The 24,655-nt window shown below is 43.6% G+C and overlaps 1 protein-coding gene across 1 annotated transcript in view; it reads right to left on the reverse strand.

Moving 5' to 3' along the window:
- LOC100741934 (DE-cadherin) overlaps positions 1 to 24,655 on the reverse strand; it is a 92,704-nt gene that overhangs the window by 7,637 nt on the left and 60,412 nt on the right. Inside the window, exons 2-11 of the mRNA XM_012381701.3 lie at positions 9,365 to 9,438; positions 8,356 to 8,497; positions 7,831 to 8,069; positions 5,672 to 5,860; positions 4,865 to 5,151; positions 4,134 to 4,404; positions 3,244 to 3,823; positions 2,809 to 2,990; positions 1,128 to 2,472; positions 72 to 295 (exon numbers count right to left, since the gene is read on the reverse strand). Of these exons, the coding sequence (XP_012237124.1) occupies positions 72 to 295; positions 1,128 to 2,472; positions 2,809 to 2,990; positions 3,244 to 3,823; positions 4,134 to 4,404; positions 4,865 to 5,151; positions 5,672 to 5,860; positions 7,831 to 8,069; positions 8,356 to 8,497; positions 9,365 to 9,438 (3,533 nt within the window). The remainder of the gene's footprint in view (positions 1 to 71; positions 296 to 1,127; positions 2,473 to 2,808; positions 2,991 to 3,243; positions 3,824 to 4,133; positions 4,405 to 4,864; positions 5,152 to 5,671; positions 5,861 to 7,830; positions 8,070 to 8,355; positions 8,498 to 9,364; positions 9,439 to 24,655) is intronic.

Raw genomic sequence — 24,655 nt, forward strand, 5'->3', positions numbered from 1 at the left:
ACAATATAAAGAGCTATGGGAAAAAGGTAGAACGCGATGATTCTACGACGATGAAGACTAATCGCGCTTACGTTCTTCGTAAAGTAAACGTCTATCCTATGTCTTTCTCCGTCAGTGAGCTTAATGTGCGGTTGATCGAGTTTCACAGTGCCAGACCCGTAGTCCATGTAGAGAACCGCGTATCCCTGTTGAAGTTCCAGGGCCATGAAGTCTTGAATTCTGATCTTTGAACTATACGTCATCGGACCAAAGTAAAATACCAGACCGTTGTCTATGTGAGGCGTTATCTCGAGACCTGAAACGCAAACGGATTCGCGTGATGAATGGATATTGACGTTCAGCTACTGCAGGGATACAGTAGTGGCCAGTTTAAATTCCAATAAATCGAGGATCCGGACTGTAATTCTCGCGGAACGGACGATAAATTTATTGCGACAGCACTCTCGATTTCCGCGAGAATGCAGGAGAATAGATCTGGCGGAAATAAGCGAGAAAAATATCAACGGTATTTAGATACTGTCGCTGTAATTACTCTAGCTTTATCGTCAGTAGACTGCAAATATTTGTGTAAATTTACATTAAAACGCAATTAAAAGAGTAGGATCTGGGCAGAGATCTGTTTCGCTGAATAAATATTAGAACAAGTACTGTATTATGGATATTTTATGGATCTTTTTTCGAAACTTTATATGCGTATTATGTATCCTTGCATGTCTAAATTTCCTATAAATTCATAAATAATTATTTTCTCACGAGGAATATCACCCAATTAATGCTGAAATCACAGATTTTTGTAACGTAACTTGAGAGAATGTATTACAGGGTTCGTCATATAGGAGTATAAAGGATAATGCTATTAGCAATTAGTTTAGCAGCCATAACAGATGTCTATCTTTGTGATAAACGATGTGTATCTTTAAACGTCCTTATGAATTCCGCGGGACGTTCTTTCCATACGTATAATTGTATACAATTGCATGCAACTCCATTATAAATTAAACGACCTTCCTTGCGAGTAATGAGAATTTACTACACTTGAATTGTGGACACACTGCTGTATTGAAATTTAAACTAGCATCGCTGTAACGCGTAGCATAGAAGAGTAAGGAAAGAAGAAATATACCAACCCAAATGAGAATCGTCGCAAGCTTGACCAGGTGGCGGCATTATAGCCCAACCGTTGCCATGAAAACCAATGCCAAGAAGCTCGCACCTTGGCCCCTCGAGACCCGGAGGACACTCGCATCGATCTGCCAACGGTGTGCCTCCATTCAGACAAACGATCGGTTCAGCAACATGACAAGTACACTGTGGATCTACCACAGCTCGCACTCCAACGAACGTACTGATATTCGTATAAACCGGATACGGGACCGTGCTTGCATTCAGATAATTACGACAAGTATTGTTACAATGCTGTTTTTCGATGAGGCACTCGTCGATATTCACCAGCAAGATATCTGTCTTTAGCTCTCGTTCGATCTCCTCCGTGTGTTGCGCCAGGATCGTATTCAGTTTCTCAGGGGCGTAATAAGGACTGCCATGCGCCGAGAACCGTACATCCAACAAACTATTGTTGTTATGATGCGGCGAATGAAGCACCGTGAACACGTCCACGTTCTCCACCGAAGTATTAAGCATATTCGCTATTCTCTCCTGAAATATTTCCTTCTTACTAACGCCAGATTCGCCAGGAGCGACGAACTCTGTGGCTGTCATTCCGAAGAACCGCACGGATCCGGACCTAGCGACCGCTTCCTCGGGCAGCTCTTTCACCGTGACGTTCACGTACGCGTTCACCTGATGTCGCGGAATGCGAATGCTGTATTCGGTGACTATGAACTTGAGGACGAACGTATCGTTCGAGATTCCTGGAAGCAGCGTGATCATACCGTCCTTCGGATTTAAAGTAAATCCTTCGTGGGTCGATGCCCAGGCAAAATGCTTGTCTGGCAAGTCCCAATCGTCAGCGTCGTTTACATACACTCGTCCGATATTTGTTTCTGGAGCCTCGCCTTTATAATTGTAGACAAATATAGAGCTGGAACCTTCTGACATAGCATTGTCGTTCTCGTCACCGATGATTACGGTCAACGTCGATGTTCCCGTCATGGGTGGCTTTCCGCTATCCGTGATAGCGATCGCAATGTCGTAACTCTTTCGTTCTTCTCGATCGAACTCGACACGAGCAAACAACTCGGCGTCTCGAATAGCAAATTTGGCTAGAATCTCGTCGTCAGCGGTATTTTTGTCTATTTCGAATTGGAAAGGAGGTCCGTTTTCGTCCGAGTCCCAGTCGCGAGCCTTCAATTCCGTGATCTTATCAGGAGCCCTGTTCTCACCCCATACTACGGGATAGGGCATGTCGAGGAATGGCGCGTTGTCATTTATATCGATCAACGTGATGTTCACCATTACGAGTTCTCGTAGCGCGGTCGGGGAGCCGTCTTCGTCTCGCGCCATAACGATCACCTGAAACCAATCGGATATGATAAATTTCGCTGTTTCTTCCGAGGAAATCCAGTGGCGCGATTAATTGGTCGCGATTCGACGAGAATTCCAAAAACCGAACGACTGCTGACCTCTATGCATTCGAGGTGGAAAATGTGCATCGTGTGCAAAATGTATAAAATATCTATGCAAGGTACTCATTCTGACGTTTACTACGTGGACCAAATCTCTGGAGCGATGGAGAACAGTGCTGTCTCCTTGCCATTCGATTAATCGTCTTTTCAGCTTTGTATCGACCGATCGACGAAGCGCTCGATGGCACTAAAATGAAAGGTACACAGCTGAAAGGAAACTTACCGTCCACATGGAGTATCCCAAGGGGCCATCGCGATCGAGAGGTTTCTTCAAGGTCATGCAACCAGATTTGTCGATACCTATGAGAGGTTGTTGGTCTTCTTTTACGATAAAGTACGCGATATGCTGATCAGCGTTCCTGTCCTTGATGTCGGGATCGTAAGCGACCACAGTGGTGATACAACCTGTAACCAGTGCATAGCAATCAAACTCGCTTATAATAAAAGCTCGAACATGGTCTTATTGAGAGGAACGCGATTGGAAGATGTATCGAGGTCATAAAATTAATCGAGCTTCGGAGAACACGGTCTTGATCTTCGAAGCAGAAATTTCAGATCTCTCGAGATTCGACCAAAACGTATTCTACAGACTATAGAACTCTTATTCTATGAGCACGAAATTCTATTCTATGAAAGTAACGCTGAACGCGTTGCTTACCTTCCACCAGCTTCTCTTCCTCGATAGTAGGATTCTTATTAAAGTCCTCGAAGACCGGCGGATTGTCATTTACGTTTTCGATAAAAATCTTCACTTGAGCGGTATCGTTATACACGCCGTCGAAAGCTCTCACAGTCAAATTGTATTCCGTGATCTTCTCGTAATCCAACGGCTTCTTCACGCGGATCTTTCCAGTTGTGTTTTCGATATAAAAGCTGTCGTCGGTATTGCCAAATATAATGCTGTAGGTAACCGGACTGGCAGTGTCCAAATCATTGGCCTTCACTTCGGTGACCGGCGCGTTGATATTGGCATTTTCCAGGATCGAATTCGCGGTATAAACAGCTTGCGTGAAATGGGGAGCGTTGTCGTTCTTATCCGCGATCTCGATGCGAAACACTTGCTGACCTTTGTTGTGCTCCCCCGTCTTGAACAGCGCACTGGGAGAATTGTCCATGGCGATCACCTTCACGTTGTACGTGTCTTCGGTCTCTCTATCGAACGTGGTCAGAGTGGTGATGTTACCGGTATACTTATCGATAGCGAAAAGATCCCGGAAGTTATCCAATTCGTACGTGACCTAGAAAAACACGAGGGTGTGAAACGGCGAGAATGCTCCGATGGTTGTACGCGTCTATGATTTTCATTGTTTGTATTGTTAAGCCCGCTGCCGCTGTTGCTCTTCTCTCTGGATCATACGAATCGAACGAAAAATTACATCGTAGCTTGCGTTATGTTTTTAAATGCTCGATGTCGGTGTTTTAAACGTATTTTAAATTTCACCGCACTAAGGGAATAATATAATAAATTTGAGAAAGAGAATTATTTACCACGAGTATTCTAATGTATATTGATCGAGACAAAGGAAGAGGAAGAAGAGACGTACGTACCTGGTTATGGGCGGAGGTTCCATCGGCGTCGATCGCACGCACTTGCATTACCGGGACGCCTGGTGGCTCGTTCTCGAGCACTCTACCTTTCTTCAGATCTCGAAACACTGGAATGTTGTCGTTGACATCCAACACCTCGATATCGATCACGGTCTCGGCAGCCAGCTGATACTTGTTCTGCACGCGCACGATCAGCGTGTAAACCGTGTTGCTCTCGTAGTCAAGATGCTGAGAGAGCTTGATGTCGGCGGCATCCTTGTTTGACTCCAATCTGTCAATTAGAGGATAGGACAAATATTAATAATAATATATAATAAAATAATATAATCGCCGAAAGTATTCGCACGCTAAGGAAATTTCACTAAGCACAGCAACGACGGCAAAACATTTTTAATACCTTGATATTTTTTTGACGATTTAACGCTTTGATTGCCACGCCGAAATCACACGTTTCGCTCAGCACGCCACGGGAGTATTTTTATTGTTCGAAGGATACAATGGCAAAATAATGATAAATCGACGATGTAAGACAACATTTTCCCCGATGGACCGTTTATCTTACTGGTGATCACGGGTGACCATCGTGGCGCCTTGCTAACAGTTGACAGCGACGTATCGTAACGAGGCTTCGTTCGTTTCAACAAACCATTCGCATTCGTTTTTTCGCCGTAAACGAAAAGCGGAGTAACGACATTCGCAAATCGTAACTAGTCATAAGAGATTCGCTTTACCTGAACGTATTTCCTTTGTTGGTTTGCTCTGTTCTACCAGGAACCAGCTCGAACAAGAGACCGCTGTTGTCTCCGCTGTTCGAGACGGCCTTTAGCCGGATGATACTCGCGTCGAAGTCGCTGAAATTTTCCTGCAATCGAATCGGCTCGGCAGGTCTTGGCAAGAAAGCCGGAGCCTTCTTGTGAGACTCCACCACTCGAATATCCAGATCGATCGTGTTCGATTTTGGAACGTCGCCCTGATCCTTAGCTGTGGCGGTCATGCTGAACTTGTAATCCGGATTCCTCTGCAAATATTCCACGATCGTTTAAATTCCTCCCATTCGGCTCGGGTTCGCTTTGCTCTTTCCCATTCGTTCGGCGATCGAAATTCACCAGATTCGTTGCTTTATTTGTAGGAAAAAAAGGTTTACTCGATCCATTCGAAAGCCTTTCGTTCATCAACGCGTTATAGTCGACGCTCGGGCGAATTATTTCGTACTACGCGTTACGCTGAGTTGGCGACCAAGAGATTGCGAATTTTGTCATTAGACGGTAACGAGAAAATCCGCAATCGCTCGATTGTCGACCCAATATTTACATGACATCCGTCCATGTTTATGAATCAACGTAGCATATGGATTCTACTACGTTCGATTAGACGCTAGAAAAATCCGATTGTTCCGGAAAGCGTCGAATCGACCGTTTATTTGTATACAAAGGAGAACCGTGTACTCTCGGCCACGCGCGTCACAACCGAAGGGTCAACATTAATTAATTCGATTAACGTTCGAATGTTTCGGATAAACAGCGTCGCGTGATACTTACATCGATGGTTTTATTGAGAAATATCACACCCGTGTTGCGATCGATTCGAAAGTACACCGCGTCTTCGGGCTTTCTAGACAACAAGCTGTAGTAGACCACCGAGTTGTTGCCATCGTCGATGTCCGTGGCGGATACCCTCATCACTTCTCGTCCCAGGGGCAAATCTTGCGGCACCGACTCGGTATACGCCTGTACGCGAGACCACGATCACCAGAAAAACAAAACAACGTTATATGGAAATACGTTTGCATCGTATCGATCGATTTCTGAAATCTCTATCTATTTCCCACCAGCGTGTCTTGCCCTTCTCTAAACAAATCTACGTGTGCATGCGTCCAGAGATATAAACTAAACGCGACGAAAGAAGCCGCGATACGAGCGGTAAAAGTGGGATTTTCTATCCTATAAGCGTCAAATGCGCGTGTCTGGTACGTTTCGTACTAGACGTGTACATCATTTCCGATATGACGAGCGTCGCGCATTCCTCGTCGTTTGGTATATCGTCTGGCGAAAGAGAAGATTAGAGTGAACGCGAAATACGATTTTAAAACGAGCTGAAACTTTCTTTCGTTGCTATTTCTACGATATGATATTTCCTTTCATCGCCGACATCGTTCGTAGTCTTTATCGCTATTGTCGTTCGTCCGTGGATAATTCGCGACGTATCCTCGAAACTTTCGTCCCTCTCGAAGGTAGGAAGTGCGTTATATTTATTATAATTAGACGTATCTCGTTCTTGCACGATACAACTACGGTTGACGCCCGAACGAGTTGCGTAACGACGAGTAGTTTACTTTGAAAAACTGATATATATATATAAAAATGAAGGGAAATGAAAAATGATTTCTCGGAGGAAGATAAACGTGGAAATTGGCAGGACAAGGGAAACGCGTTTCCTCGTTACGACTGATGTAAATACGCCAAACTCGAACATCCGACGCATATAAGAAACTCCGCCTTGAGATCGTTCGAGATCTTCGATCGATCACGCAGGCGTAGTAATCCACTGCGTAACAAAAACAGAACGCAGGCATTCGCATTCCCACAAACAAAAAGAAGACGTAAATAGAAAAAAAATAGGAAAGAGAAAGAGAGAGAGAGAGAGAGAGAGAGAGAAAGATAGAAAGAGAATGGAAAAATAGAAATAAGAAAATAAAAAAACATCGAAATAGATATATACACCGGGAAAATTCGAGACCAACCTTCCATACGTATCCACGAAAGACCTAGGTTTGAAAAAAAAAAAAGAAAAAGAAAGAAATCGAAGCAAGAGGTGGTGGTTAGTGTAGCACAATCGTATCGTAAAGCGTAAGAGAAAATACGCTGCTGCATTCGTTGCTCGACGAAGCAAAAACCCGTGTTACGGGAAATTCGATTGGTCCGTAAAACGTGTATGAAATGGAAAAAAGACGAAACGCGTGCCAGAGGGTAGTATTTTCGACGACGTATACGGGCACGCGTGGTTGCCGTTGACACATAGAGCGAGGATGGGCGCGACAAACGCGACGATACGTAAACCGTATCGGACGTAGACTCCGGTTCGTAGATATTAGGACATTTACGATTAAAGAAATATCGGGTAAACCTGGCAAATTGTTATGAAAATCGATAGAATCTTAAAGTCCATGAAATTTTCGTCCACGCGTACTAAAGTTATTCGTTTAATACGAAACAGCAATATTTTCGATATTTTCGTATTACGATCAGCGATATTTCTAAAATTGTAAATAGTAAGAAAAAAGAACCTACTGGATTTCGAAACTGCGCGTTCTTCTACTCTCGGCTTCGTTCCTTCTACGATCTATTACGTTTTCTATATCGCTATTCAATTGTGCATAACGTAAAATACTTTAGGCTAATGATTTCGAATTGTTCCAGTAGGTCGGAAGATCGTGTTATCAATTCCTTATTTTCTTCCAACCCTTCCAAATAATTTTCAGAAACCTTTTCGATCGTCCTACGAACACGAACTCTCCTATTTTAATCGTTTTCCTAACGATCGAAGCTAATTACCGCGTCTCTGTTGGAAGATCCAAGCGAGAATGTCCAAGTACTTATCGACTAGACTGTGTCGTAAATCGGTATATGGACGAATCGAGCGACCCATGAGAGCGCTCGAGTCGAGAAGAAGGTTCTCGAGGTGGTCACGCGGCACCTACCACTTTGTCAAAAACGGGCCCATTGTCGTTCACATCCTCGATGGTCACTTTGAACGTGCACACGTCGTCTAGTTGCGGCCTTCCGTTGTCGGTCGCGAGGACGGTCAGGTAGGCTTCCTTTTCTCGAGCCGGTTCGTCCCTGTCCAGCACCTGCGTCGTCCGGATCAACCCGGTCCTGTTGTTGATCTCGAATTTTAGTTTCTCGCCGGGAGCTGTCACGAAACTATAAGTGATGGTGCCTGCGTGAAAGAAAAACACGTTTTAAAAGGCTAAAATGCAGCGTTTCCTCGAACCATTTCCGTCCAGTTTTCGATCGAATTTGGTCGGAGCGAGTCCACGTCGAACGTTATAATGGACGAGTCGAGAGCAACGCGCCGGAAGCTTCTGGCCGGATGAATTTTTCTACTACTTTGCCTTCGAGAAAGATTTTACGCGATTCGACTATCTCCCCGTTCTTGGATTTGAAATATCGGGAAAATTGGTGAAACTCTCGGTCACAATGCGAGATATTGACACGTCGCTTACCTCCATCGTCTGGATGGTCTCTGTCCTCTGCGTGCACTTTAATCACCACCGTGCCCACTGGCTCCTCCTCTTTCACTACTGGTGCGTAATTCGAGCAATTCGAAAACACTGGTTTGTGATTGTGGTTTTCGTTCAGTTGCATCTGCCAAACGAGTACAATTTCGGTTATTACTGTTATTTCCTTGGAAAAACAGAGTTCGCGATTAAAAGTCCGTTTCTGTACACAACGTTGTCGATATTTTTTAGAATTAATAGGATTAATAGGAATCGCGAGATCATTATCGTAAATAGGCTAAAACCGTGGCCTACGAAAATTCTAGGCTTTGAAGCAGGAACGATCGTTGGTCGATTTTACGATTTTGTAAATAACAACTTGTGGTAGAAATCGGACGAGAGATTCGCAAGGTGGTACGAAGCGAAGCAACCTATAAAAGGTGATTATATCTCGACTTATTGTCAAGGGAAAATTAATTGGCTCTACGAAAACAATTTTCAGACTTCCACAGCTCGGTGATTCGATTAAACGCGTTCGGTTCTTCCGCGTCGTAGCTACAGGTAGACTTTCGCACAGTGCTGTAATACGATGAATATCTAATTTTTTTGAAAATTGAAGTTACACGTAAAATATTCTTTTCCGCGTTCGTAGCTCTGCTTTTCTTGCTGTACGTTCGGAACACACAAAACGTAATAAAATACCAAAACCAAATATTCTTACAGCTACGTGTGTTTTAATGACATCTATCGAACAGCAGAATCAAAAATACGGAAATCGTTTATTTCGACAAAAAGAGGCAAACGCGTGGAAGATCGGAAGTCGTTTTCGATGTCAGCCTTTCGCTCGACGAACGCGATGGCCTGATCCCTGCGATCTAACTTTAACTAAACAACTCCGATTCCGTTAATCATTGAACGTTGCAGAAATATTTCACAACGTCATCCAAGTGTGCCGATCGATCGAATCGGAGAATCGGTTGATAGAATAAAAGTAGTATAATGAAAAAGCACTCACCTGAAATTCCTCTTCGTTAGGAAACTGCGATCTCGCGTCCAAGTGTCTGGAATGCCTCAATCTCGTTGCGTCGGCTGAAACACAGAGACAGGAAAATAAAAAATAAAACATCCAACGGAATCTCTTTCTCGCTGGACCAGACACGCGCGCGTATTTTTTCCACGGTTCGCGCGCCGCGTTTCCGCTTCCTCTGCCGTTGTCTAGGTACGCGCGAACACGGCCCCGTAAAAGCTTTCGATTTTACGCGGTAACGCGCCACTCCGGCCAAGAGGTATATCGAGAGAACGATAAATAATCGAGAGGGAACGTTACGCAAGCCGAATCGACGTCGCGTTTTACCTCCGACCTATCTAATAATTATTTCAACTCGCGCCTTCGTTGCCCTCGCTTTCCTCTTTTCTTTTCCCTCTCGTTCTCTTTTTCTTGCCTTTCGTTTCTCCTGCTTCTCGGCTAGAGGAGCCAAAGAAGCTGTCGAGCTTATGGTAGAAACGTTAGGACACATTTTGGTCGATTTGGCTGGCGGTAACGGCGATGAAATTTTATAGAAAGATACAAATCAACGATGGCTCGACGATAGTTGCGGATCGTTGACGCTGTCTGTTTACGGAATAAGTAGAATATAGAAGGAAATTACAGAGTGCGGATTAATTCTTAACGCCGCGACTTTTAATTGCGAATATCGACCGGCAACTCCGACTTGTTCTCGTCATATTAGGTTGTCCGAAATGTTTCTTTCGTTCGATAAGGAAATGATAGACGCACGTTTTTTTTTATATTAGTTTATCGAATTATGCACGAACATAATAATAAAAATAGAACGAAACGGATCACACCTAATTCGATGAAATAATATAAAACAGAAATTATCGTTCGTCCACCATCGCCTTATGAAACGAAAGAAACTTTCCGGACAACCTAATATACTTTGACTTGCAAGTTTTCAAGTGTCAGATTTTAAATGCTACAATGACGTGTAAATAATGATATTAAAGCGATATAAAGCAATCTTTATCCATCTCGGAAGTAATATAATTTTGATTAGGATATTTCTATTAATTAGAATTGCGTAATGCGTGGAATTTTTGGAAATATTCATTGGTATGTAAACCGGGTTTACGTTCACAGGTCTCACAGTAGAGAACTGTTCCTTTTACCGCGTTAGTTCCTTTTGGTGACCAAACAAGACACTTTTTCTTTTTCCATTTCGGCAACCGATTCATTATATACAGTTTCACGTCTAAACGTTGTTCCTTACCTGTTCCGGAGGCCTGCCATACACATTGTTATTCCGGAAGTTACTTACGAGCTGACTTACTAATAATTTGACAAACTTATAGCGTGACAAACCGCTTTCTCCTTTCCTTTCCTGAGAAATCTTGTAAAGTATAGAAGCATTTATTATGCTTGTTTCTGGTCCCCAAAAGAACAGGTTGGATTTACGATAAAACAGGTTCGGATCTGACCGTTTTCACTGATCGCTTGTAACTCACTGAGGAGTATTATTTTTTATTTGTAAACAATTACGACCCAAAATGTAAACGATAACGACCCAAAAATACATTTGGAGCGAAGGAGTTAAGGCTTAAGTTGAAAGACGCGATCATGTATTTCGTTGTTTACCGTATATACTATGCCCCGTGTTTGTGTATTTTAAGTTTCAGTTCAAGTTTACGTATCGCGGTCTAATTTAACGTCGCAAGTCGTTCGACCGGAGAGCTTCAACTTCTTACGATTGTAAAAATTGTACGAAAATTGACAATTAGAGTATTTTGAATATAACCGATAAATAGGAGATGCTTTGAGATAAAAAGTGCCCCGTTGAACGATTAAACATTTCCATTAGAACATCGATAAAAAGAAAATGAGAACAACTATTGCATCTAAAGGTGCACTGTGTTTGCATTCATATGTTTGAGGGCTAATCTACGAATATTATTATAAACACAGCTTAGAAAATAATCGTAAATGCTGCTTTATAATCGCGTAATCGAAGTTAGAAGTGTGCACATACCTTGCTGTTATATATACAATGAGCAAACACTGTTTACTAATATCTTCTGCACGTGTCAACAATGTATTCTGCACGTTTTGCTTACGACGAAAAAACGAATGCGAATGGTTTGTTGAAACGAACGAATCCTCGTTACGATATGTCGTTGTCAACTGTTAGCAGTAAGATAAACGGTCCATCGGGGAAGAACGTTGTCTTACATCGTCGATTTATTATTATTTTGCCATTGTATCCTTCGAATAATAAAAATACTCCCGTGGCGTGCTGAGCGAAACAGGTGATTTCGGCGTGGCGGTCAAAGCGTTAAAATCGTAAGCAGACTCGAATATCTGGCAACGTGAGCTGACTATTTGCGATTTAGCCATCCGAATATCTCGAATTTCGATGAATAACGTGACTTGGAAACCAAAAGAATAGTAGAACGAAGCGGCGAACAAACAGGTGCGAAACTCGATGACCACCTTGTCAGAGATTTTTATATAACGCCACGAGCGATAACGTAGATACACCGATAATCGATATACCGATCGACGACGAAGAAGAAGAAGAAAATCGTGGTGTTTCTCGACCACGTCGAGAACGATGTAACCGATGAAAAGATGAAAAATCGTGACTCGAGCAATGACAACGTGTGTACAAGCTGGCAAAGCTGTAAGCGGCACGCTAAACTCCCTCAGGGGGAGTAGCCTGCTTTTCCTACGCGGGGGTTAACCTACATTTCGATCGAGTTCACAGGTTCGTTTCGAACGCGAGGCTTACTCCGCGTTTTCTCTACTTCGGCCGGTTCGTTCGATTCGGACAAAAGGAAACGACGATAACCGATATGATCGATCCGAGTTTGAGAAAGCAAACAGAAGACGAGACCCAAGTTTCGTAACGATTATTGACCAAGAGAGTCGCGTTATTTTATTCCGCGGAAATTAAGATCGATCCGATAGATACGACCGTACTTCTCTCTTCTTTCTCTTTTCGGAATAAATCTTTCGAGAAACGGTTTCTAAACGATTAAACTGTAAGGTTTATCGACAAAGAATGAAACTAAGTTTGTAGCGATTATTGCATAAAGCTAGTTGAAAGTATGCAAAGTCTCATTAAACTTGTTAGAAAATCAAAAGGCTTATGGATAACGTAGTAAGATATTTGGTATCCGTGACTCCTTTGGTTCTTCGTTTAATCGATCGTTTTTTATATTCCCCTTGTAACGGATTAAAACTGAGTTTGCACGACACAAAGGAATACTTTGAATTTGCAATAGTTACAGATATTATACCTACGGTAGCGAGGATACTTACTCGGTGGAAAGTTCTCGCACGAAATTCGATTTAATTTACTTTATAATACCCGTTCGCGATCAAAATTTTACTCCCACTACATATTGTAAGCGTCTGAAAGTACGAAAAACGAATTTTTTTTAAGCCACGTTAAAAGCCATCCTTCCTACAAATTTTATCGAAAATATTCGCACGTAATTAAAACAGCGCGTAAATTTAAATCGCCGCGGCCTACGAGTTTTGAAATCGCCAACTACGATGTTTAGAACGGTGACCCAGGATTTTTAGAGACACGATCCGCGCACCGTTAAAGAGAAAGGCGACGACGAGGCTCGAACCCGTCCAAACAGTTTTCGGGTACTCGAATCGCACCGTTTCGACGCCGATAATGTAAGTACTTAATTCGATTACCACTCCGCTTCCATCGTGCTCAAGATACGCTCGGGACACGTAATCGGCCGCGTCTTTCGAGCATCGCTATAGTCGTGGAACGAGGACGACGCCCGATGCAATCTACGGTCTTCGAGAACGTGGAAAGATCGCGTCCGTTGCCATTCGTTGCGAAACGTTCCTGGCAATTGACGCGTGTGAACTAAGGACGTACAACAGCGTTCGCCTAACCCCTTAACCCGGCTCATCTTCTTTCCGTCTATTCTAGTCTATTCGGTCTATTTTATTTGTCGAAATACATCGTTCTCTATTCCTGCTTCGCATCGAATATTTTTCGCCGCAGCTATTTTGCCTCGTTTCCTGTCGGATAAATCTTTAACCGGTTTCGGTTCGACAAATTCGCGGATTTATACGGGTATCAACCTCTTGACATACGAATAAAATAGCGCTCGATGCGCGCTGAAAATTTGATTACAGGTAGCTCGGCGCGAAATCGGTGTACGACTCTCGGCGTCATATCGAGACGTGGAAAGTAACGCAACGAAAGGAAACGTCTCCGCATACGTCGAGAAGCTAACATTCGCGCTTCTTCCGTAAAAGACACCGCGAAATTCGTCTCGTTTCAATTTTTCAGCTTTCCGGTTTACCGATCTTTGCTTCGATCCCGCCGAAGGTTGTCGAAGAGAGCGGCAGACTGTCGATAACCCTTTGACGACGAACTCGCGCCGACTCGTTTAATCGAACGTTCGCTCGAATTATTCGTTCGCCTGGCGCGTGCTTCCTTGCGGTTTTATCGGACAGCAACGCCACGGTCGTCGATCCATTGGACGGTCGTCGCTGTTATTCGCGATCGGATGCGTTCGCAACGTTGTACCGCGAATGCATTTTCTATTAGGATAATTACCGACGACGGTGCGCGCGAGTCTACCGGTGATTTCATTTTCCAGATTAACGGAGTGTGCTACCGATCATCGTGCTTGTCGATTAAATTTTCGTTAGCCGAACGCCATTCCCGCCGAGCGTATTCGTTTCCGAGGCGAGCGCCAATGCGAGACGCGAATGCAAACACCAGCACACGACGATTTACCGAAAATTCATTGCTCGCGTCCCTCGCTCTTTGTCTCTGTCGATGGAAATAAGGGAAGAAGAGCGCGCCGTTTCTCCTCCAAATTACTCGACGACGATTAATCGATTCGAGCGCGCATCGCTGCTCCGCTTTCCAAAGAATTATCGATCTTGCGATCCGTATACGTTACTGTACACTTACGATTGCTTTTCCAGCGTGACTTTCCGCGTTTCGACACGACCACGATCGAGACGATCGCGGTCTCGTTCCTGTCGTTGATCGTTAAAAAAAGCGATGACGTCGACAAAGGCAGTACGAATCGGTCGCTCAAATTTCCATTCTCTTTAGTTTCCCGCTAAAAGATCGATCGACCAGCTCGCCGAACGAGAATATTTGCGACGATGTGATCAAAAATTGAATTTGTGGCACCGAACCATCCGTTGATTTCCTCTAATTTCCGTACTTCGTTTATTCTCAGAACCGGTACGAATTGTTTGCTGGAAACGAGAAGTCAATCGGCTTAGTTCGCGATAGCTTGCAGCAAGCGTATTTTCTGGTCGAATAATCGAGTTATATTCGCGAGAGTTTTATTCGCTTTGTAAATATAAAAAGAACCGAGTTATCTGACAGCTGCTACGATTACTAATTTAAACGTGGCCGATATTCGAAAGAAAAAAGAAGGAGAGAAAGGAAGGAAGGAAAATTGAAACTAGAAGTTTCCACGCGATTCGCTCGATTCGTCGTTCGAGCTCGAAAATCCTCGAGAAGTCTTTCGATTTCCAAAATCAAGAGGCTGTAGCTAGCGAAATTAAAGGATGTTCTCGTGACCAGCTGCCGTTCGTTGAACGATCGAATCGATGAAAAGATAGAACGATGAATTTTCGAGACGAAGCAAATGGATTTTCCAGCGACGTATACTACGTGGGAACGATGCAGCACAGTCGTAAATTACTGCTTTTAAGTAGGACCCATTGACGTAGCCACACCCAGGGCTGCACATATTTCGCAGAGGTAAAATTATTCGCGAATCAATATCCTGCTTGTAGTTTTTCATAGCTGCAGTCATTGTATTTTCGTGTCCGAGTCACGCTCTCGTTTTAACAAACAAACGAACATCCCTCGTTTCGATCAAATTTCGAACAAAAAGTGGAATGAAAAATTTCGCGATATCACGCGATACGTGTATTCTGTGCGTTTTTCGAATCTCCAAATTTCTCTATAAACGAATACAAATTTTCCATCTACCAATTAGCGAAAGGATAACGAGCGTAGATAGGGAAAATCCTATGCGCTACGTACGTGCGCTTTGATAATCGTACAAACGTACAAACTCGAACTCTGCGTTGACTTCATGGCTGCGCTGTTATTTCTAGGATTCTCGAGCGCGATACAATACATATGTATAATATTACTAAATATTAATCACAGGTTACAGCTATTAGTGCGAATAAATCCCGTAGTACGAGAGTAATTAATTTAATTAAACGCATAGAATTTGATAACAACGCGAGCGTGAATTTCACGAACTTATAAATCATCCGGGATCACGGTGCACGACCCAAAATTGTCAAGTAAAATTTTATAAGTGGAACGTGCAACGGCAACTACTAATTTGTCAATTCGCTCGATATCGCGGTAATTAGCAAATTATCGCGCATAACAGGGCTCGCTCGATTCGATTTCTACCCCGTAATTGTTTGAAACTCCGCCGTAACTGCGAATAGAACGTTTATACAAATTCTAATCTCCGCGAGCTTGCAAGCTACGCGCAGATCCGCTTCTCCCGTCGAGTATCCTAACGATTAGCGCTACTCTCCTCCGTTTTACATATTTTTCTATATTACGCGTGTTCTGCGAATTTTGTATTTCACAAATTTCCCACAAATATATAAACATCCACCGTATCATGTAGCAGTAACAAACGAAAAAACGATCTTCGCAACGCCGTAACCCGATGAAACAAATCCTCGATCGCGACACGGAGCTCGCGGCCGAAAATATATTCCCGAATTGGAAATAGAGAAAAACGGGACACCTGTTGCCGAAAGGGAACGAACGAGGCAACAACGTCGTTTGCAAGCTTTCACGATCTTTGCCTCTCCCTTTCTCTTTCTCTCTCTCTCTTTCTTTCTCTCTCTCTCTCTCTCTCTCTCTCTCTCGTTGCGAATTTTTCCTCTATAGAAGCCACGATCGAACGACATACATATGGTAACGGACGATTCGATTGAATAGCGTTGGTCGAGCGATTTCCATGCCGCGAAGCTGGTAATTATCTGGTGTTTCGCGAGGTCGCGTCGCGGGTGGATTATCGTGCGTGGCATGCGCGCAGACGCACCCTATCGAACGATATCGAGCGCGTTCAAAGGCAGACAATCGCGTCAAAGAGCCTCCATTGTCGCGACGGCCAGTTTTAGCTCGACGTCGATAACGCGTTTGGTCGACCGGCTTTCGAAAAGGCAACGCACTCGTACACGGTCCCTTGCGCCACGACGAGATCGATCATCGATCGACGTTGGGCCCGTGGATTTAGAAAACATGGGTTTCGAGGTCTGCGCTGAAGAAGCGAGCAGAGGCTCCGCTGTGTAAGGCGAACGAAATTTCGCGAGTTTAAGACGCGAGATGTAAAGCAACGTGATATACAACGCACGTATTACACGTTAGATGTATTAGAAATATCTCGCTCGATAATCACCGTGGAAACTTGTTAGCAAACCGGTCAAAACGAACGGTATGGGACTTTTAATTCTTCCAATCATTGCAAACACGCGAACGTTTTTCATCGTACGACGCTTACTTTTATCGCGATAGAAGCGCGATTACGCGTATTCGGGAATATTCATCGGTCCGCTTTTGATTCCAATACACCACGTACACCGTATTCAGTTATATGCATGTTGATGCGTAAAGGGCAATAGATATAGCGATAAAACCCAAACGAGCAGTATTCGTACGTATTTGGAATTAATCTGCCACGTTTGTTCCCGTGTTTTGTCGCACGCCTGACTCGTTCGTGACACACGAATGCGCATGCTTTTTCATTGACTGGAAATTTATACTCGTCCGTTGGCTCTTCTATGACGAAGAAGATTCTACGTATCCGATGACGGTTATCTCTATACGTAATTGGTGCATAAAAAAAAAAGAATCTATTCTAATTATTACGTCGTGTATCTCGCACGACGTGAAATTTATATATAACCGTATCTCCCTCGTTACAGCCTGTCCTATATCGCATAATGGTTCTTAACACGCAAAATGCCGCTTGGGCCATCAGTGGCTCTCCTTTTCAGCTCTATCGAGTGACAGTTTTGTGTAAAACAAAACTCGATCTTCAAACGCTTTATACGATAGAATTTAGAATCGACTGATGCGTAATTATCGCGTACAATGCAACTACAACACCATGGGCCACCCATGAGCCACGCGGTCTCGCCACTCTCCTTTCAGAGTCACGCGAAAACCATTCGGCATTCCACGTGTTACGGAACTTTTTCTTCGGATTATCGGTCCACTGAATTTCGTTTATAGCCCGGTTTTCGTCGTTGAGACGAGAAACGTTCGAGACAGCACCACTTCGATCGCTTCGTTTCGGCCCGTCAGTTTCGCTTCTCTTTATTCCGTTCTTTCGTCACGAGGCACGTTTCACCGTGTCCCGAAGATAGCGCCAAAATGTCCTTCAGAAAATGGTTCGTTCGTTGCAGGAACGATGCGCGGCAAGAATATCTGAAAAGAGGAGCTCGTGGTATTTTCGGTTTCGCGGTTGTTCGTCGGATACCGACGCATCGAATGGCAAACCGAATCGATCGAACGCAATTTCCATTATCGAAATCGAAGCGTGACTTTTGCTCGGCTGCCTTCAGCCTTTGTCGATGATTTGGTACGCGCAGTGCTGTCGGTAATGCTCTTACGATGGCATGGTGTGTGCTCCGACTATAATACGCTATTCCTCGCTTAACAGTCGCGCGTTTTGGTCCACTGTGCGGTTGCCATCGAGAGATTTTAGCAATTGTCGGTTCTTATCTCTCTTTAGCACGCTCGTTTCTCGAGGGAAGATTTTTCGCGTAACGACAACAAAAGCAACCGGTTTTTACGAATTTTTGTTGTCAAACTAACCGTTGGTTGTGCGACGGTCGACCTTTTTCGCGTGTAAATAAATAGTCTTAGAGTATAAGCGTGATTTCCTTATTTCGCTCCTTCTTGTCGTTTGTCGTGCGTTATGGGGTCTCGCGATCATCTTCGGCAACGTAACGGTTGTTGGCGCGCGGCGTAGCATCTGTCGTAATCGTCAGAATGCAAAAGCTGAGAAATGTTCTTCCAGATCGATCGGTTTACGCTGGGATCGAACCCATCTATCTGGAAGAAAAGCGCGAAGAATCGAAAAGTTCGCCACGTGGATTCGGTTTGTATAGTTTCGAGAGATATTACGAGTAAATAATCGAGCAAAAGTTTAATGAAACACGAGCAAACCGCTGGTGAAATCTGTGCAGCGAACGAGCCTTCTCCGAAGTCGTTTAATCGATTAGTTTTTCGCTCGTCGTGCACGCCAGTTTATTAAAAGTGGCGCTTTGGAAAATTAACGAACGATCAGTTAAACGAAATTAATAGAGACAGAAAAAAAGAGAGAAATTACATTTCTTTCTCAAGATTATACTTTCGAAGATGCAGTCCCTTACCACTAGTAGTTAGTCCGAAAAGAATTCATAAAAATCGCTTGGTTTTATTAGGACGTTGCACGAGAGTCCCTCCTTAATTCTTTGCACTCGGAGGCATCCGAATGTAACGATAACTTTCAAAATAGTATCGTAAATGTAAAATATAATAATAAGTGCGTAATACTTTCTGGGACAAGTCGTATGTCTTTTTTAACTCCAGTTAAAAGGAAATGCGTACGTGTAACGGTTAAAAGATGAATGGTTCGAAACGCATGGACTGCGTTTTTATTTTTACGAGAAATGCAACGATGCATTTTGCAGCCGAGCTATTTTAAAGAAACGCAGGCACGCGGTGTTTTCTACGTAAATCGAGGCACCTGCTCGTTCTACGTAAGAAGATATCGAGGAAACATGATCGAAACTTGATTCATCCGAAAGATACTCTAACTTTAATTTTCTAGACTCGCTGTAAGAAAGACTAGAAAGAAGAATGAACGTAACGTGATATTTTTCTGTTCGACTTCGCGTCTTTTCCCTACGATAAGTTACGCGATTTTCGAAATTGAAATTACAGAAAAGGCGAAACGAATAATCCGATGCAAACGACGATCGGACTCGATCGAATGGAATCGCGCGATCAACGTTTCCGTCGAATCTCATCCGGGCGTCTCGACCCGAAGAATTTGCGCAAACTCTCCGAGTAACGAAGCCAACCTCTTGCACGCGTATTTACCCGGATAGGTAGAGGAAGGGCGGAAGCGCGAGGAACGGTGAACTTTGCGTCGAGAGATATTACGGGAAACGCGAGACGCCTCGGCTGCAAGCAACAACTTTGTCGACAATGATATTTCACGGCGATTCCGCTGCGATGCAACGGCTCGCATAAACCACTCGCTGCCTCTAAGATATATCCTGTCACTTATTGTTAGATTTTCGCAAGGAGGATAGAATCGAAATAATGGAGCGGAATCTTCTTTTCGTAAGTTTTATCGGCGAACCGTAACATCCCTTTAACGCGTACTCTTCGTTTATGGTTACTCGGATACGTTTGCTTTCCGATTGAACGACCAAAGCGTACGAGTCGATAATTACAAGGAGCATCGAACGTAATAGGAAAAATATGAATATTTTTCTCGCATTGGCTTGGCAACTAAGTGATCGCGATTTTTGTCATTAGGTGATAATGACAAGATCTAATATTATCGATATTTGCCTTTCGATTGAACGACCAGAGCGTACGAATTGACAATTACAAGGAGCATCGAACGTAGTAGGAAAAATATGAATATTTTTCTCGCATTGGCTTGGCAACTAAGTGATCGCGATTTTTGTCATTAGGTGATAATGACAAGATCTAATATTATCGATATTTGCCTTTCGATTGAACGACCAGAGCGTACGAATTGACAATTACAAGGAGCATCGAACGTAGTAGGAAAAATATGAACATTTTTCTCGCATTGGCTTGGCAACTAAGTGATCGCGATTTTTGTCATTAGGTGATAATGACAAGATCTAATATTATCGATATTTGCCTTTCGATTGAACGACCAGAGCGTACGAATTGACAATTACAAGGAGCATCGAACGTAGTAGGAAAAATATGAACATTTTTCTCGCATTGGCTTGGCAACTAAGTGATCGCGGCTTTTGTCATTAGGCGATAATGACAAGATCTAATATTATCGACATTTGCCTTTCGATTGAATGACCAGAGCGTACGAATTGACAATTAGAAGGAACATCGAACGTAGTAGGAAAAATATGAACATTTTTCTCGTATTGGCTTGGCAACTAATTGATTGCGGCTTTTATCGCCTAATGACAAACCGCCAACCCGATATTATCGACATTTTGACAGAGGACGCGTTCCTCTGCTGTCTCGTCTCAGGTATTCGCCTTCTTGCGAATAATAATTAAGATCTAACGTTCTGCTACGTGTTGCAACTGAAACGAGGGATACATTTATCTCTGATACATGGGGGAAAGTACAAAAACCTGCATAAGCATTTAGAATGTGGTTAGAAACGCGTATTCCGGTGACAAGGAAATGGCAAGAACCGCGAGATCTCGAACGAGTTTGCTGCATTCGCATTCGAAGCCTTAGGTTGGTGGTAAAACAACCCGAAAATGGGTTTAAGCAGTGTCACGTTTTCGAGATTAAATATCAAATATCTGGAAACATACGAGCGACGCGAATGAAAGAAGAAGAGGAAAGAGGAGGATCACCTTGGAACGTCGCATTGCATGTAATTACAGGATGCGGTCGAATAAAGCGTACAAGCAAGGCACGTACAAGGCGATTCCTTATGAAAAAATAAGAGGAAAATGGGCAATAAAATTTCTTTATTTGAGATATAATTTTCGAGAAAATTTAGTTTGACAATTAGTTTGACAAGTATACCTGAACATAGTTAATTCCGAACTGGTACTAAATAATCGACAATGGGTTGTTCTACGTGTAAAGATAAGTCGAATATGTAGAACAAGATTTTCCCATTCGAGGCTTCATTTTCGAGAAAATAAAGTTCGAACGTGTTTAGTTAAGAATCGAGCTAGTACGCGCGTATGATAAATTTTCAAATTTATTATTCTCGCAAACGAAGCGTCTTGAGAAGGAATTTTATCCCACGTTTTCGACTTATTTTCACGCGTAGAATAACCTCCTGTCGATTATTTAGCCGGAATTAGCCATGCTCAAGTATACCTGATAAATTTTCAAACTCGATTTTCTCGTAAACTAAGCTTCGAGAACTTCTTATTCCATATTTTGCTCTCATTCGTTCACAACGAATCACCTCGTGCTCTCTTGTACATTTTATTCGACCGCACCCTGTACGCACAGTTTGGAAAAAATGGCGAAGCTTCTTGTATGCCATATACGACATGTGCATACATAGCCACATACGTACATACTCCACGCACTATTTAAATATCATCGATCTACGTCCAAAGAGGCCCTGTAAACGACCACGCGTTTACAGACCGAACCAGAAGACGTAGAATCTGTCTGTCTGTCACACAGTCTGAGACCTAAAACGTTTCGACCCCTAAATATCTGCTGTAAGACGCAAAACCTGGCTCGGTAGTGTACGACTTCCGGCTCTACTTCGCCCCAAACGTTAGACGCTATTACCAGCCTGAGATTACCATACCGGTAGAGAGTCAAAGTTGAAAAAGCTTTGCATCCTCTCGTCTCTCGCCGCCGAGAAGGCCAATCTTTTTTCATTCGGGTCGAAACGTCGCGTGTTCCTGATATACCGTGGTCGCGTTCCCTTCGGTCGTTAGACAGCCGCGCCTACTTTCGGCTAATCCTCGCAGAGGATACGATACACACCCTTTCCGTAACTGCTGGCGTCTCGCTGGTACGTTCTTTGCTGCGACTAACCCGAGGCGAACCGAAACGAGCACCGGCTGGAAGCAACCGATTTTCGCGATTTCACCCAGTTTACGGGCAACGAACTCATCGCATTCGGATTCACCACGAGGGATTACCACGTGGATTTAACTCCTGTTAAGTAGCTTAGCTTCTTTATCCGTTGCGTCTCTTGCTCCCTACCTCGCCTCGGACTCGATACGCAAACGCAGACGTACAGAACGATATCGGATTTGATACGTCGTCGTACGCAACACGTTCGATCGTTTCTAACGAAATAATCCTCCGTGGATCTTCGTCGGCTGCTCCCGCAGCGAGCTAATTCACGCAGGTATCGCGAGCTTATGGCGCGCGCGTTATCCAACCAGAGGTAGGTTGCAGCTTTTCCAGGTTTTAATCGTTCGTACGTCTCGAAATTTAACCGATTAAAAGATTGTATCGTCGGCGAAATTTTACCAGTCACGAATCGCAAATCGACGGGTTCGGAATTTTAGTTGGCCGTCCGTCTATGGCACGGACAGGTCCATTTCCCTCATTAGGACGTTCCGAATTACCGGTCCTCCCAGGGCAGTAAACGTAATGACTCGAGGCCAGGAAAAGCCCGGGCAAGGACCAGCCGGAAGGACACGGGAGAGTTCAGCTTCAACCATCGGACAGGACAGACATAGGACGACAGAGTCGCCAGTTAGTTCATCTACGAGTATCGAAGGCTACAGACACGGGACGACAGAGTCCTCAGTTAGTTCGGTTAAGTGCTACAACTGATACAAATAAAGTGCCGTCTAAATCTAACACTCGAGTTATTTCATCTCCTCCACCTTGAACGTTGAGTCGTTCGAGGTACGCGATATCCACCGATCGGTTTGACCCGACCGGTTGCTCTTTAGTCGATAATACGCAACACGATAGTTGCATTTTAGTCATTCGTAAGACCGTTGCTCGAATACGTCGGTCTCTCGCACGTTAGGGGAATTTTGCAAATTTCAAGCCGCAAATAGTAGCAGGCAAGCAGCCGAAATTTCGTCACCTGATCGAGCTTTGCAAATGGAATTTAAAATAGAAACGCCGCTAGTTAGGTGACAGGAGGAGCAAGGAGTTCGTTCTTTCGCCGGTAGCGTACTATTTCTTAAATATTTAAAGTCGCGTTTCAGCATCTAAGGTACTTCATCGTACCATTCATGTTTGCCGATGTCGCGGTATGTTGCTCCTATTTTCATTTTTCGAATTGGCGATCTCGTCTCGTCGCCTGTCGATTAGATCGGATTAGATTTTGCGAGAAGATAGCGAAAGATAGCTTTCTGCTCTGAATTTCGTCTCCTTACGTAGATACCCGGCGACGAAATTGGAAACGCGTTTGTCAGAAGTGGAGTCATCGAGCGAAAGCGAAGAAAATCACAAGATGTAGCTTGTTTTATACGTGGCGATCAATTTTCGAATGTCGAAAAATGAGTTGGACGAGCCGTGGTCTTCGGATGGTACAGGTCTAAAAAATTTGCGTGCCACTTTTGTATTCAGATTCGTCGTTCGTCTGATATTTGTGTACGTTGCTTTACGATAAAACATATTTCAAGCGCACAGAAGACGAATAGTATGGGCATTTTCTCGCAAAAACCGGGGGAGCGAAATTAGAAACATTTTTTTTAACAACTGAAAACCACGCGAACATTTACATATACATTTTTTACTCTGTTTGTATCAACTTTTACGAAACATTGTTTACGGATCTTCGTTCCGCTAAGCTTGAGGGCTAATTATACGAGTCTTTTCGGATTAAAAAACTGATTTAGTTTTGGAAAAATGGTAAAAGAGCGAAAATAGTGAATTTTCCTACGTAACAGGGATAAATTTGGCAGGTTTCACGATCGAACGTGTACAAATTACGGAAAGTGATTGCAAGCTTCCAGATGGAATTCCATAGAAGCGTATTAATTATGAAAATATTAACGAATATTCACGAATCAGCGGAAACTTACGAATCGTTGCAAATTTCCATAGATATACAAATGTTATCCCAGAGTTTCGTGGAAATTTCGTTTTTAGAGCGAACGTATGCACCCTGTTTCCAGCGCCAAACACGAAATCTTTATTACAGCGACCAATTATTATTCGTTAGATTATATTATCTGTCATCTATCACTTTCGTATAATTAACACGCTAAGCTCGCTCGAATAAATTAACGCTATAATCTCGTATCTAGAGAAAAAATGCAGCTTAGCACGCCCCTTTGGCCTCGATGTTTCAAATAACGATTAAAACCTAAGCCAAGCAGACGAGCGCTTGCGTTTTCATTTGTTTCTGCGGCAAGCAGCTAGTCGCATCCTCTATATCCTCTAATCCGCTCCTATCAGCTCGAGTATTTCAGGATGATCCGCCAACGATCAGCCGCGCGGTTCTGCTTAATCGTAACGAGTAAGCGGCTATACCGAAAACCGCGCCAGTTTCCTAGTTCCGCGAGAAGCGAGCTGATAACTCGCGGGTGAGACACGAAAAGCGGGAAAAGCCGCGAGAAAGAAACGCGTGGCTA

Source organism: Bombus impatiens, unplaced genomic scaffold, assembly GCF_000188095.3.
Source record: "Bombus impatiens unplaced genomic scaffold, BIMP_2.2 scf_0135, whole genome shotgun sequence".
In the NCBI taxonomy this organism is placed as follows: Eukaryota; Metazoa; Arthropoda; class Insecta; order Hymenoptera; family Apidae; genus Bombus; species Bombus impatiens.